General features: G+C 44.2%; 1 protein-coding gene across 1 annotated transcript in view; it reads right to left on the reverse strand.

Annotated features, from left to right (window-relative positions):
- LOC147693350 (transient receptor potential cation channel subfamily M member 2-like) overlaps positions 1 to 16,318 on the reverse strand; it is a 1,918,272-nt gene that overhangs the window by 523,171 nt on the left and 1,378,783 nt on the right. Inside the window, exon 24 of the mRNA XM_086933680.1 lies at positions 1,966 to 2,084. Coding sequence (XP_086789806.1) covers positions 1,966 to 2,084 — 119 coding nt within the window. The remainder of the gene's footprint in view (positions 1 to 1,965; positions 2,085 to 16,318) is intronic.

Raw genomic sequence — 16,318 nt, forward strand, 5'->3', positions numbered from 1 at the left:
GAGCCATAGTATGACTGGCGTGAATGACAATGCCTCACCTCTCATTACAGGCATGCAAAGTCCTCATATTTATTCAGAATGGGGGGACAAAGTACAGAGGTGGCGCATAGAGCACATTATTAATAATAACAAGGGTGTATGTTGAATATAAGAGAAATTAAATGCTGAATGGAGCAGCGTTCACAAAGACAACAACTTTCTTATTGCGTAGTGTGAACTGACATCCACACAATTCAATTGGCTGGTTCCACAAGTGACTGACAGGCCTTTTAACCAATTTCTCAAAAGGGCTCCCTCAAAAAAGCCAATGGCTGAAGATGGCCTAATAGCCTATTTTGTGTAAGTGTGTGTTGTGCTGCAACATGAGGCTTTTAGGCAGCTGCACTATAAAGCCAGACCTAAAAAGACAGTACTGTAAGCAGGTACAATGTTATGCCCCACTTATGGTCAAGAATTTCCCAACCTATACATGCCACATATCTAAGACACTGACCCAAGTGTGTTTCATGTTGGACTTAGCCATGACAAAGAAGGGTGTATTTTAGATAATATTCCAGAACAAACGTCTCAAAAACAAAATATTAGTGAAAAACGAAGGAACAGTAAGGTCTGGCAACACTAGAAGCAACCTATGCACTTGTTAAATGCTGCAATGCTGGAAGCATACTAGCATGATTTGAACAAAATGCCCTACTGTTTGATGAAGTGTGAAAGCCAGGAATAGGATCCAGGTGTCTAGATTTTAAGGTCAGCCACTAAGGTCCTCATTTATGGGGAGTTAGCATAAAGGCAGCTCCACAAGTCTTCTTGCTGCGCTGCCCTCTGCCAATGTGAAAGGATAGGCATCCACCATGTTTATGCAATACAGTGCATGCCTGTCCTTTCCCCCGGTGCTGGTGCACAAGGGGCTGCCTAGGCCAAAACAGGCATCTTTGCACCATGATGAAAATGTGCCTGCATTGTAGGTAGAATTGTTTTTGTGCAGCAAGGGGCACCTTTCTGCACAAAACAACCCAGAGAGGTATTTATCTCTTTTTATGTGTGATGCAGACAGCATTACACATTGAAAGAGTAAAGAATGAGGAGAAATAAAAATATTTCTGATTATTACACCTGCTTTGGGGGGGGTAATATTTGGTACTACCCTAGGTTTACGTGATTAAGTAAATCTTAGGCAGCGTCAAAACCTATGGGTATTGCATGGGGAAAACCAATCTGAAATTCTCATTGAACGCCTCCCTGGCGCAGATTCAGACTACGCAGGGACTTGACCTGCTTTGTCTTACTCCATATCTAGGAGGCAATTCAAAGCCAAAAAAGTGGCTTTGCGTGGCCTCATCGATATGGTTGAAAGGTTTACGCCAATGGAGCATCACAAAAGTGACGCTCCTGAGACGCAAGCCTCTATTAAGTAAGCACCTTAACCACTAAGTGACATACCTCCTGGATGGTGCTAGAGAATAAATACTTAAGAACACACATTTAATTGGCTAATAACACATGCTAATCAATTGGTAAGGATCAGGGGCTTGAGTACCAGATTTAACATTTTAGATTATCAAGCATCTCTCTGAAGCTGCTAAAATTGGTAAAAGGATGGACTCAACTCCAAGGCAGTATTAAAACTGGTGCAGCAAGCACCACCCCATTCACAACCCACCTTTGGAATCAGTGCATGCCACCCGCAATGCCCACAGGCACAGCCATGCACAGGATCACACGACCTAGAGGTAAGATCTGCACTTTCCAACTACCACGTGACTTCACAGCTGGAGCAACTGGGTGCAGTATGTCTTCAGTTTACAAATGGCAGAAAGTGGTAAAGGCTGCTTTAAAGTGTCAAGCACCTTGGCTACTCTGGAAAACGCTCTGGTGCCCTGTATTGGGTGTGGACAATGCTATATAAGACACTTCTAAATAAAATAAATGTACTGTCTAGGTCAGGGAAGCAACAATGATACCAACCTGCAGACTACGCCGACTGTGAAGAGACTAATCGCCAGAACATCCACCTGGTTCCAGAAGTCGAAGATGTATTTTCTGCATTGATCCATACATTTCATACTTCCATGGTGGTAGAAGAGCTACCAAAGACAAGAATACTCTGTGTTAATGTTTTTATTTACAACTCTGATCTTTGAATTATATATATTACTAAGTATCTTTGTAACATTTGACCTTCTTCAATGCTTTAAAGTGCTCTGACACCCCTGTGATATACACCTTTGCCAGGGAGAACTTCCAATTAATAAATAACTGTCTGCTGGAAGATAGCATGAAAACACTGCTAAGCATCACAACCCTTAAAGTCAATCACATGACGAAGAAAGAGGCACTGCACTGGCCTCATCTCCTTTCCCAGTTTCTCGGTGAACCTCCTCCTGAGTAAGTACTCATGGCAAGCCTGACCCACCTCAGCACTGCCAGCACCATCACACATGCTCCAACCCTAAGCAGATGGGTCAGAATCTAAAGGAATCTGACACGCTCTGTATGACACTCAAATACACTTATGATGTGTTTAAGGGGGGCTAGTAATTTCTGAAAAATAAAAGCAAAGTACAGTCTGGAACAACGTGAAATAAACTTAATTTGTAAGTAAGGCCAAATTGAACTCCTACATAGACCTTGCTTCTGGTACCACCCGCTACACTGACCCCTTTAGAAAGGGATTAATCTCATACTCAAAATATGTAATATGGATAACCAGGGGTTATTAGGGGTTGTTTTTCTACTGTCGATTGGGGCCCTCATATGACACTTATTTCAAAGAGCACAGAAGAAGAAATAGTTACTGTACCTGCAATCCTCGTGCTCCTCCATTGGAATCTTCATTTTAGTCAAATGCACTGTTCCGCCGACTAGCACCATACCGGAGCAATTTTTGAAAAGACAACAATAGAAAACAAGGTATTTTTGACAACCTATTGCAATTCTTTTTCTTGAAAAACTTAATGCCAAAAACAGAAGAATAGTCACTGTTACAAAACTTTTGTTTTAAGTAGGAGCAAGGGGAAAACAAGACAGTGTAGCCATAGAGCTAATGCCAAACAGACTAGAAAAACTTGCACTGCTCCAAAAAGCAAGGGCACACCACCACTCCTCCGCCATGCCCTGCCAGTGGCAGTGAAACCAGTTCTCAGTTTATGGGAATCGCAAATAAAGGGTTGTTACCTCTCTGCTTCGGAGTGCGTCCTCGTCTCTGGGCAAACTTGTGAAGACATTTATTTATACATATGTTTTTGAAAGAAATGCTGTTGGACCTTTTAATTCACTAGTATCAATGTTGGTGGGCAGAGGATCTTTCTAGTACATAAAACTTGTTTTAATGAATGCGTGTTGGATAACATATCAATGTATGGTGTTACTTTGTTCGTGAATAGTTATTTTGGTAAATGTGTATTTACACAATGCAGCTTTCCGCTTCGCTGTTTGTTTTTATTGATTGCTGTACTCCGCCACAATTAATGGATGGCCATGTTGAAGTAAGAAACTTCCTTTTTATGTCCACTAATCAATAGTAAGCTTCTATGACGGCGGGATAGTGGTTCTCCAACTATCATCAGTGTTGGAAATGGCTCTTTTTGCAGGGTTAGCCCCAAACGTTTTTGCCTCTTCCCTCAATTTTTTCCTGACCTCTGGTTGTTTGCTATAGGACACTGGGCATCTTACCACTGCTAATCAGTGCTAACGTGTATATGCTCTCTGTATAAATTGTTACTGTGATTGGTTATCTATGATTGGAATATTTGTTTTACCAGTAGGTCCCTAGTATTGGGCACTGAGTGTGCCAAGGGCAGGTAATCTAAATGCTACTAGTGGGATTGCAGCACTGATTGTGCCACCCATATGATTAGAACTGAAAAGATGTCTCAAGCCTGCCACCGCAGTGCCTGCACACAGTTTAGGTAACTGCCATGTTGACCTGGCCCGTGTCCCCACGTGCCAGGCCTGAGCCTTCCCTTTCCGTGCACATTGGACATCCCTATGGTAGGCCCAAGGTACCCCCCTGGGCAGGGTGCAGTGTATATGAAAGGTAGGACATGTACTAGTGTGGGTGACCTGTCCTGATAGTGAAATACTGCCATTTTCGTTTTTCATGATTGAAAGGTTAGCATGCCCATAGGCTAGAATGGGGAATGCTGTGTATAATATTAACCTGCATATCTTCCCATAGGAGCAAGATAGAAAATTGAAATCTGGTATCCTTGAACTCGGAATTTCATAACACATCTTTTAGGGAGGATGTTTTTCAAATTCTGTGTTTAAAAATAGCGCTTTTAGAAAGTGTCTATTTTCTTTTCCAACCTTTCTGTGTGCCTCTGCCTGTTTGTGTATTGACTGTCTGGTTTGTGAGTGACAGGGGCTAGGGGAGGCTGCAGGAGGCTGGATGAGTCAGCACTAGGATGAATAAACCTATCTGCACTTAGAGTGGTGGGAGGGGTTGCACCTGGACCTGAATAGGGTTGTGCCTTCCCTCCACAATGCTGGCTCCACCTCCTGCGGTGTATCTGATGGCCCTGGCCTCCCCTCACAAAGAAAGACGACATGCCCTGGCAGAGGGCCTAGAACTGGTTTGGACTGGATCCTGGACCCCTCACACATGTAATAACAAATACTTTCGGGAAATAAGTAGCTGTGCTGAAACCCCAGTAACAGTAGACTACTTTGGAACCAAGGAGGAACCTCTGCCCAAGAAGATCACCTGAAGAAACTGAGGAGAAGTACTGCCCTTGCTGAATGTTCTGGGGCTGGCCTGCAGTATGCTGATTCTACTGAGGATAAGGATAAAGAACTTTGCTGTGTGCTGTGCCCCCCACCCCCTTCTTGAAGATAAAGGACTTTGCTGTGTACTGTGTCTTAAGAGTCTCCAAGGGCCTGAGGAGAGCTGGCATCCTGTTTGCAACTCAGGGACACAAAAGTTGCAGAAGAAATCCGCTTGTGAATGCCCAGTGCGTGTGGCTGCGCACTGACTGTAGCCATGTGAACTTTGCCCTGCCCTGCCTGCCTGTTTTTTAAATCACTCGGATTGAGTTGTTGTGGACTCTGGAATCACCGCTGGTCTGCGAAAGCTTTGCACCTGTTTCCGCCTGCAGCCGAGAGCACAGTGACGCATTCGGCCCCGGCCTGCCGCCTAGCAACTGAGGGTCTCGGCCATAGCTGTGTTGCAATTGGATGAGTGCGCAACGCTGGATTTGAAGCCGGGGGCACTTTCCAGAAGAGAAGCGGCGCCGCCCGGAATCAAGTCGGATTGAAGGCCTCCTCTACCCCGCATACCAAAGGTAACTGGCTCCAGTCTGGGGACCGAAGCCGGCAGGGGAGAAACGGGAGGAACCGCGCCTGACGAGTGGCTTGCAGCGAACCAAGTCAGCTGGTGACCAGCTCGCGCCCACGCAGGCATAACAGGGGAGACCTCTCCATGGGAGTTCAACTGTGCGAGCCAAGTGTAGCACAACCCGTGCTACAGCGGCGGCCCGTTTCTAGTACGGGCACCGTTTCCCTGAGTTGTGGCGCATCGGCAGCAGAAGCTCACAGCCCATTGAGCTTACCAGTCATCGTTTTGCTCTACATTTTCTCAGGTGAAAAGCGGTACAAGGGACTGCTTTGATAAGATAGCATTACTACCGTAAACAGTTTTTGACAATCAAGGGAGCACCACTACAGTGCCCTTTTGCATCCAAAAGGACCTACAAGTTTATTTTTGGCTAAGAAACTTATCAAGAACATTCCTAAGAAAAGATTGTCTATGTACGTTGGATATGTAGTTTTGATCTTGCCTAAATTAAATAAAGATATTTATATTTTTATAACAACCTGTGTGGTGTTTCGCTGTGTTACTGTGGGTGTTGGTGCAAATATTTTACACATTGCCTTGGGGATAAGCCTGCCTGCTCGTGCCAAGCTACCAAGGGGGTGAGCAGGGGTTATCAACAGTGTGTGCCCGCTTACCCTGACTAGAAGCAAAGGTCCCTATTTGATCACAGGTATTTACCTCTGCCAACTAGAGACCCCCAGTTCTAACAATCAGTCTTTGCGTGGAGCAGCTGGGTGTTGAGGGTTTCATCTTTGTATTGTTTATTGACGCTGTCTCCTGAGAGAGAAGATGTGTGATAGAGCGGCGAGATTGGAGATACGATTTTTGTTCCTTTTACCTTTTCAGACTTAATCCAAATACCTAGCACACTGGTTTTTAGTGTAAGCATTTGTTTAAAACCCTTCTCTACAAAATGTCTTCAATTGTTGCTGATACTCGTTGTGCCTCACGTTGGCAATCATTGATTTAAAAGTTTTGATTATTGCGGATTTCTTCCCCCCACGTAAATACATGGCGCCATTTTCCTGCACTTCTAATTCCCCTTCCTCCTATATAAACTATCTTCCCGCTCCTCCCTCGTAACTCCCTTGCCTTTCTGTTATCTAGTCAAATGTCTCTCCCCTTTCTACCTTGTAGCCAAAGAGCATGTGACTTTTGGCCAGAGCTGTTGACTTGGGAAACCACATTTATTCTCAGCGTCCACTCAATACCTTGTGATTCTGGGCAAATACCTTCTCCATACTTAAAATCGGGAATGTGAATTTATGTAATGGTGCTAATGTAAAGCGCCCCCATACTTCCTGTTTGTGTGTGGCTATACACAACTGGAAACATAAATAAATAAACTACCCTCCTATTTTAAGCTAAAACCTTCCAGATTTCATTGTTTCGTTCTTCCTAGGCCGATTTTTCTTTTTTCTACCCTTTCCTCCTCCTTTCTGTACTCCTTTTATGTAGTGTAATATTGAACTCCATATAATACACTCCCCATTGTAGCCACACCACGGTGTTTGCGACCAGTACACTGCTTTTCTAAACCACGATTAGATTTTGTGATCACTTAATGGTAATCACAGATGGAACAAAGCAAGATTATTTATAGTACTTTCATTGCCAGAATAACAAATATAAAATCCATCTAACATGCACCTCGTTGCTTGTCCTTCAACTCTCCTCCATGGCAGTTCTCTTCCTGTGTCATTTCTTCTGTATGGCACTTAGCACCAGGACTCTCTTATCTATAGCAGTCCTACACTTGTTCTTCCCTGTAGCCCCACCCTTTGTCCACCTCCATTTCAGACGCATGCGTACTGTCTCCCCACTACCACTCACAGAGGAAGTGCTCCTGGGGTGGTACCAATGCCAGTGTTTATGCCTGTGATTACACAAAGGAGTAACGGCGCATCATCTGCCTGGGGAAGACTTACCATCTAACCATGCAATGCTGAAACACATTCATATTCACAAAGCAAAAAGATCTCGCATTGCCAAGCCCTGGATGGAGCTCAGCAGGTACTGCACATCCGCTGTGGTTCGTGGGATTCTCATTGCAAAATGCGTTTAGAAGCAGAGATGTGCAGAACCCTAGGACCATTAGAAACCAAAGCCGCACCTCCACATTGTTCAAGCCCCCCCTTTACAATTCAGTGAAACAAATGTCACAGGGGGTTGACTCTGCATGGTTTTATTTTGATATTCGGACAAGTCTTTGCATATTGTTTAAAGTTGAGCATGCATGGTGAGTATGAGAAAACTTCAATAGCTCTTTTTGTAGGTTATGAAAGATTATAACAAGGCTCAGAACTGAGCTCATTGTGATGCAGTGGGGGTTTCTGAGAAATGGAGGTGAGCTATTGTGAACCTTCCTAGAAGAAAGTATGCAAAGTCTTTGCATAATATAATGTTTTGTAAATTTGTGCACAATGAAAGGTCACCCTTCTTAATAATTATGTTTCATAATTTTTAAACTTAGTAACCCAATGCCCACAAATACACTTCACAGCATCACAAATAATTCCAATCAGCATAATTTCACTCAAAGCCACACACTTCCACACCACACAGTTCAACTCCATACATTTGCATTCCACACCACGTAATTAAACAACAAACCACATATTTCAATCAACGACACAATTATGCAACACATCACATACATCCAATCCACATCACAGAATTCCACATCATGCCGCAAAATTCAGCAGGACATCTCATAATTAAACTCCACAACATACCACTCCACAGCACAAAATGTCATTCCACATAATTACACTCTGAAACAAAATTCATCTCCACATAATGCCAGTACATGGCACTTTGAAAATAGCAAAAAACTGTTTTTTTCAAAGAATTTGCAAATTGCCACCAATTGTCAGTAATTTGTGATTTTTTATGCAAAATGCACACAACTTAGGTGCTTTCTACATTTCATTTAAGGAATCACAATTTGCGATTCCTTACATGTATTTGCAAAATAGAGAATCACAAATTTAGCAATTCTCTAATTTGCGATGCCCTTTTGGGATGATACATCCCAAAAGGCCTTTTCCTGTTCGCACGCGGGCCGATTCTGAGAATCGGACCGTTTGCGAACGGGAACAGGGCTTGATACATATTCTCCCTAGTCATTTACATTGCAAGTACCTCTAATTCTTACAAATGCAAGACCAACTGTTTCTTCCTTGTTTTTTTCTGCCCCTGCAATACTTTGTGTTTCCTGTCATGTAATGTTTTGATATAATTTATTTTTGCTGTTCCTTTCCTATTTAATGGTGTCAGATGTGTCATAACAAAAATGTGTTCCTTTGCATGTTTCGCAGCTTCCCTCACTTGCTGATCCTGACTCTGTGCTACTGAAGAATTCCAGAGTTGGATTCCTGGTTTTCTTCAAAAGGGATTTAGGGGCCTTTTATGAACTTGTCGTGCAATGCAGCAAGTCACCTTGTGGTGCTGCACTGCATGATAGGAAATGTGCTATAATTAAGGCAATACAGAGAATTCCTGTCCTTTCCCCTGCGCTGGTGCACAAGTGGCAGCCTAACCCCAACGGAGCCTTGCTTGCGTTATCACAATTGTTTTTGTGCAGGAAGGGACACCTGAAGTGTCCAGGCCTGAACACACAAGAAGCACTGAGACATGCTGTGAGAAAGTTCCCTCTTTCTGCATGGTTTCCCCCACTTTTTGCTGAAGTGCTGATGTGCTTTGACTAAGTGTGCCCTGGGCTCCTGCTAATCAGGTACCAGGGCCTATGCTCCTTCCCTAAAACTGCATTGAAACCCAAACCCAATTGGCATCTCTGGCAACAGCTCAGCCTCTGGTAAATGGTACCACAGGTACCCAGGGCACTGTGGCCAGGGAAAATATCTAAGGACTGCAGCACTTTTCGTGCCACCCTTAGAGGCCCTCTACCTTTACACACACGCGCACGCACACACACACACACACACACACTGCCTTTGAGGGCCGCGTGTTTTGGTACAGAACAAAGTGAAGAGTTAGCATGGCACACATCTCCTTCGGCCATGCCTACAACCCACTGCCCGGGCATAGATCAGTCACCCCTCTAGCTGGGTGCACTATCCCAGCGGTGAGGGTACAGGTGCAGGAGCCATGTACCCCTACAGTGTCCAAGTCCATTCTCAGATTGAAATACGCGCTACTTCGCTTCTTTCAAGGAGGTTACTTTCGTTTGTCAATGTTTATGCATGCTTCCGGGGAGGCGTCTTCATTCGTGACGTCTTTAACAAAATCAGATCTGCACTTCCAGAAGGTCGAGACAACAGGAAATACCTTCTCCAACTAGAGAACTATTGGATAAAAAAACATGACAGCATACATCCATTCGGAATGAATGAACGCATTGAACTGGCATGTTATTTATAATGTTTTTTTTAATCTTGTTTACTATATTGGTGTTCCTATATCACACATTTATTATTTAAAGGTATCGCTTATAACTGTTATCTGACACCACCATTCCAAATATTCATGTAGATGGGTTGTATCAGCATTACATGTAATATGGTCATCTCACAAACAAGAACTGAGTCCTTTTTCTGTCTTAACAACTATGTGCTCACAGCACACTAAGATGGCTGCCACAAGTCCTTTCTTTATTGTAATTATCACAAGATTCAAACCACACCGATACCGGGACACAACTAATCCACATTTGCGGAGGAGCGCTAGTTGGGATCAACAGCACATAGTGAGGTATGTGAATCACGTTCTACATGGTAAATGAAGATTTGATTAGAAACGCACAACTGACTTTATACCGAACGTGTAGCCAACACCTAACACAAACTAAACGTAAAATACTCACATAGATTGTAACCACGTCATTTAAGCATCAGTTTTTGGTTCTTTTAATACACTTGTTTTAATTCACATGGAGTCATTTGTTTTTGCCGAAGATTTGTCTTGTATATATTTGGCATTGAACAGACCAAATTAATACTACTTTTTTGGCGCACTAAAATGAACATTTCACCATTTTTTTGTACCACATGAACGATATTCTAATAGCCATGTTCTTCATTAACGTCATATTGCTTATAGATCTCGACCACTTGAATTGACAAAAAGTTATTTAAAGTACCACCTGCCGGTTACCTAGCATGAATCACCATCACCATGAAATGTATAATAGACATAAACAATGTGAAATATGAACATAGTCCCTCATGTTATTTATTTTTATCCTAGGACTAATCCCTGATGAAGGGTAACAATACCCGAAATGCATTCGATGGATAAAATAGTCCATACACTATGAGTTGTATAAAAAGCCTGAAATGAAGATAAAATGTATGAATAATAAAATACATGAAGTTATGTTCATTCATCAAGAGTTTGTTCACCTTTTTAGGTCTCTGGCCTAGCGTCACACTGCGCAAGCAGTGTGGGCGGAGCCCGAGATTTAATGTTTGGAAAGGAGACAGACAGCTGTACGGACACGAGCACTGTTAGAGACGGGTGACTTGCAGCTGTACAGACACTCACCGCCAGAGACGCACCACTCACAGCTGTACCAAGACTAGACGTCCACTACGAGGGACGGACAACCTACAACTGGACGGAGATACCCGGTGACTAGCCGCCTACAACTTGAAGGAGACATACACCGTCAGAGAGAGCCGAGGGGGGGGGGCTGTGGAGTGAGTATGATAATGTGAGACACAGCCCAGGCAAGGTCAACTGTAGAGTAGGTATGAATTATGAGAGACCCGCTTCTGTGCACGGGGATCTGTGGAGCAGGGACAGTAATGAGAGAGACTCACCTCTGGGCAAGTATTTCAGTATGGTAACGAGTGACCCGCCCCCCCGGCAAGGGGTCTGTGGAGTGAGTATGGTAATTAGAGACATTCGTGCAAGTGGTCTGTAGCATGTGTAAGATAGTGAGAGACTGACCCCCTAAAAGAGGGTTTGTAGTATGTGTGATATAATGAGAGACTCCCCTCCCCTGGTCAAGGGTGTCTGTGCATGAATAATAATGACAGACGTGATAATATGAGACATCTTCTTTCTGGCAGGACGGTCTGTAGGTGAATGTATGTTTCTAGGTGCACCTGTCAAATCAGGGAGCTGTCAGGAGCTGCCAACTAGGGAGCTGGGGCACCGGGTTCGAGTCTCGGCAAAAGGCTCAACATCATGTGATTCTGTGATTCTGGGCAAATCACTTGATCTCCCTGTGCCTAACAAAAATGAATGTGCCCTTGTGTAACGTAACTGGTGCTCATGTAAAGCACTGCAATAACTGGGGTCGAATTTGCGCTATAAAAATCAGCATAAAAAAAAGACGCCTGTCCTTTGCATTTGAAATTCAGCTAAACTGCAATCACACAGCGCCTCTTACTTAACGCACACACCTTCCAAGCGCTCTAACCGCAGGTGACACCACGGCTTCGAGCGGTGGGAACCTCAGAAAGGCGAGAGACAGGCTCCTTCGGCTTTGAAGCGGAGACGGGTCGCAGACTTTCATTCACAGCTGGCGCTCAACCCAACGAGCACCTTTCCACCTTTCACCACAAGTTAAACTCACTACAACACTCGTTCATACAACCGGAACACAATCAGAGCACTTCCGGGCCCTCCTCAGGTCTACGAAGCGCTATAATTTAACTATTTATTTAGAAAGAAATGTATAGTTTCATCAGCCATAATGATAAACACGTAGTGACGCAGCACACACTTCACACTGCATTGACAAAGATGACGTTCAATTATTACGAATGGCATAAATATGAAATTCTCACAACGCCCCCTAACCCTGAAGTGCAGCCTTTTCAGTTGTATTTTTCGTTACAGACTATTTAAAAAAGACATCATTCCATTTTTTGCAATTTTACATCCTTATTAAGAGTTTTTGTTTTCTTTTTTTCACATAAAGGGTCTCAGGGCCAGAAGTAGCGCCTAGATACCCAACAGTGGCTTAAGCACTTTACAGCTGGTGACTGGGTGGGCAGGACAACGATGGTGGTGAGGGGCGGGAAACCTGAAGTGATAAACTCCTCAAAAATCAAACGTAGCGATTGATTGTTCGTGTGCCTGTAATGCAAGGATGCCCGCGAGTAGCCATTGTTCGTCAGACGTTGCCGAGGGTCAGACGTTGCGTCAGTAGGATGGCCAGTCTCATGGGCCCTGGTGCATGGAAGGAAATTAAAACTCCCTCCCCTCACACACACACCGCGGCTGCTGTTTGAATTCTAAATTAGGAGAAACATCAGGGTTCAGCTGGCCCGCCCTAGAGTCCTGGGCCCCGGTGCCACGCCAAGTCTTGTTTCAGCACTTAGCTCACACAGTTACCCCTAATTATGATGGAAAACCCGGAATCCACTGCTCGTAGCTTACACTTTTCACCAGGTCCCTCTGCCCCTCTCCCCTCAGGGTTGTCTCATTCCCCATCTTGTCAGACACAAGTCTCTTCTCTTCTCTTCTGCTCTCTTCTCTTCTGCTCTCTTCTCTTCTCTTCTCTTCTGCTCTCTTCTCTCTCTCTGTCTCTTCTTCTCTCTCACTCTCTCTTCTCTCCCCTCTCTCTTCTGCCCTACCCCTTCTCCCTTGTCCTCCTTTTCTCCTGTTTGTCATCGTCTCTTGTCACTCCCTCACCTCCATCTCTCCCCCTTCCATATTTCACACCTAGTACCACTTTCCTACCACCAGCCTCTTTCCACGTCTTTCCCAAACTGCATCTCTGTTCCTCTTTCTCCGATCTTTCCACATCCCCTCCATGTCGCCCTCTCCTCTATTCTGCATCCGCTCTTCCCTCTCGTCCTGTACCATACTACTGTCGTAATTTCTCAACACTTCTCCTCCCTAGCCTATTATGTCGCTCTCTCCATCTATCTCTCCTCTGTTCCCTGCTTGTGATCCGGTTTTTGTGCCTCTGTTATCTGCTTGTGATCCGCTTTTCGTGCCTCTGTTCCCTGTTTGTGATCCGGTTTTCGTGCCTCTGTTCCCTGCTTGTGATCCGGTTTTCTTGCCTCTGTTCCCTGCTTGTGATCTGGTTTTCGTGCCTCTGTTCCCTGCTTGTGCCTCTGTTCCCTGCTTGTGATCTGGTTTTTGTGCCTCTGTTCCCTGTTTGTGATCCGGTTTACGTGCCTCTGTTCCCTGCTTGTGATCCGGTTTTTGTGCCTCTGTTCCCTGCTCGTGCCTCTGTTCCCTGCTCGTGCCTCTGTTCCCTGCTTGTGATCCGGTTTTTATGCCTCTGTTCCCTGCTTGTGATCCGGTTTTTGTGCCTCTGTTCCCTGCTTGTGATCCTGCTTGTGCCTCTGTACCCTGCTTGTGCCTCTGTACCCTGCTTGTGATCCAGTTTTTGTGCCTCTGTTCCCGGCTTGTTATCCGGTTTTTGTGCCTCTGTTCCCGGCTTGTGATCTGGTTTTTGTTCCTCTGTTCCCGGCTTGTGTGTGGCTCTGTCTGAGTGTGTGTGGCTCTGTGTGTGTGTGTGTGGGTGCATGTGGCTCTGTGTGTGTGTGGGTGCAAATGCAATGGGTCTCGCATTTGCGAGAGATTAAGCTACTGGCATTGTAAATGACAATGCCATTTATTTATATGTTTTAAAAACAAAAATAATGTCATGAGCAATGCCAATAGCTCTAACTTTAACAAGCACGAGACCATTGCATTGTAAATGCTTGTTTACTAATTGAAAGACCCTATTCTGAAGGACCAACGTAGTGCCCCAGGGTGACACATTCCATGAAGTAAATCCATATTTAGTCATTATAAGTGCAGTCCTGTCATTAAGAGTATATGGTGCTGGGAGTTTGTCATTATGAACTCAACAGCCCCATAATGGCTACACTGAAAACTGAGAAGTTTGGTATTGCGTTAAACACACACTGATGCCATTGTGGGATTTTTTTTTTTTAAATGTTTTATTAAGCATTTATCGTTTTTCTGCACAAGTACATTTCAAGTTACGTGCTGTAACTTCATTAATTTTTACATATCCAAATAATTACAATAAATACCTATATATAGGGGGGGTAAAATATCAAACCAGAATTAAAAAGTAAATACAAATAACCTGGGTTGCAGAAACCTATGTACACTTAGTATTAAACCTTATATAGCCATTGCCAAGGCCTGCAATTCGTCAGCCCTACCATTTTTCCAGCTAGTTATAGGTTGCCATATCTTCCGTCCTAATATCTTAGCTCTTCGCCCCTTCCTATCATATATTGCTTTTTCCAGGTTATACATAGCAAGGAGGCTTGCAATCCATGTTTGGAAAGAGGGGGGAACCTTATTCAACCATGTCCTTGCTATGCAAATACGATAGACTGCGACAGAAACAAACACAAATTCCACTGGTAATCCCTCTACACATTCCCCCACCCCCAAATTAATTAATTCATCTGTGAGCGTCATCTTAATTTTTAGTGAGATTTCAAAAAATTCCTCAATTGTGTTTTTTAAAGTATACAACTGCGGGCATTGAGCAAACATATGCACAATGTCTGCCTCATTAGTCACAGCGAGGGCATAATATTCCGGACGTGCCGCCCCATTGTGCAATTCTAGCCGGTGTATTATATAGTGAGTAAATAGTCTTATAATGTTGAGATTGTAATGTGGCTGAACAGAGCACAGTTCGTCCCATATCGAGGGATGCCTGGAAGCCTTCTGGGTCGATCCCCAGCTTTTCTATCCATTTTAGGGCATATTTCCCCCTGTCATCGATTTTGATTACACTGAGTTCAGCATAGTGTTGCCGAATTGTGCAGCAGATGGAAAGTTCTATATATTCCATTACTTTATTCTGACCAAAGCCTAATGGGCCACCCTGCTTTTGTAGAAGAAAGCTTCTTACTTGTAAGTACTTAAAAAGCTGCGTCCTTCTATTCCAAATGTAGCTTGTAGTTCCCCAAATTGTAGTATGCCCCCTGGTTATCCAGAAGGTTACCAACCTTTACAATCCCCTTATTATTCCAGTCCTTCATAGTTGTATCCCTGAAGATGTCTCCTGGTAATGAAATATTTGTGTACAGCCTTGTATAATTATTGTACCTACCTAGACCCAGATTTTTTGATATCGCTCTCCAGATCATATAAGCCGCCCTTAATGTCTTAAAACGTGTATTTTTAAAGTAACTGAAGTCGATTGTATTTACAAATCCATTCTCCGCCCCCTCACCCAGTAGTGCAGTATATACATTAGTGAATCCTTACCTACCCTCAATTTGCCCTAGACCACCACCCCCAATCAGCCCCTGAAAATACTGCAAGGCGGCTGCCCAATAATAAAGCCTGAAGTCTGGTGCCCCCCAATCCCCCTTCTCTCTAGATAACGTGAGATACCGATAGGCTCTCCTTGTCTTCCCCTGTGCCCATAAGAGTCTGTTTAGTATCCCTTGTAATGTATTAAACCAATTATGATCAAAATATAATGGGATAGCTCTGAAAAGATACAGAAACTTCGGGAAGGTTACCATCTTTATTACATTGATACGTCCCATCAAAGTCAGGTGTAGAGTGTGAATCCTTTCGCTGTTCTCTTTTACCTTTGCCAGGAGTGGACCCACATTTAGCTCTACCGGTTTATCTAGGTCAGCTGTAATTCTTATTCCTAAGTATACCGCTTCTGTGACCGATGCCAGTGTGGGATTTAATGAAAAATGCACACAGAGGGCCTCTTGGGGATGCCCCTGAAAAAGACCTACCACTAGTGTCCAGGCTGAGTGGCTGCTTTCAACTGCCACCACCAGACATTTTTCAGGAACCCTGGGTCGAGGGCCTGGTTCTCTAGGGGGCCTGAAACTATACACATCCTGGGACAAGGTGCTAAGCCTCCTCCCCCAGGATGGGCGGGGTCCATGAAGGTGAAGCTTTGTTAGCTTCCCCAGGTCACTTGCTGCTCTCAGCAACTGGTCACCACTGGTTCTGACCCCCACTTTGGTTGGGATAACCGGTGGGAAAACAAGTGAGGAAGAGAGGTGTGCCCACCTCTACCAAATCCACCCCTCAGGTGGCGGAGGTGAGAGGAAGCTCAACTCTCAGTCC

Source organism: Lissotriton vulgaris, chromosome 8, assembly GCF_964263255.1.
Source record: "Lissotriton vulgaris chromosome 8, aLisVul1.2, whole genome shotgun sequence".
In the NCBI taxonomy this organism is placed as follows: domain Eukaryota; kingdom Metazoa; phylum Chordata; class Amphibia; order Caudata; family Salamandridae; genus Lissotriton; species Lissotriton vulgaris.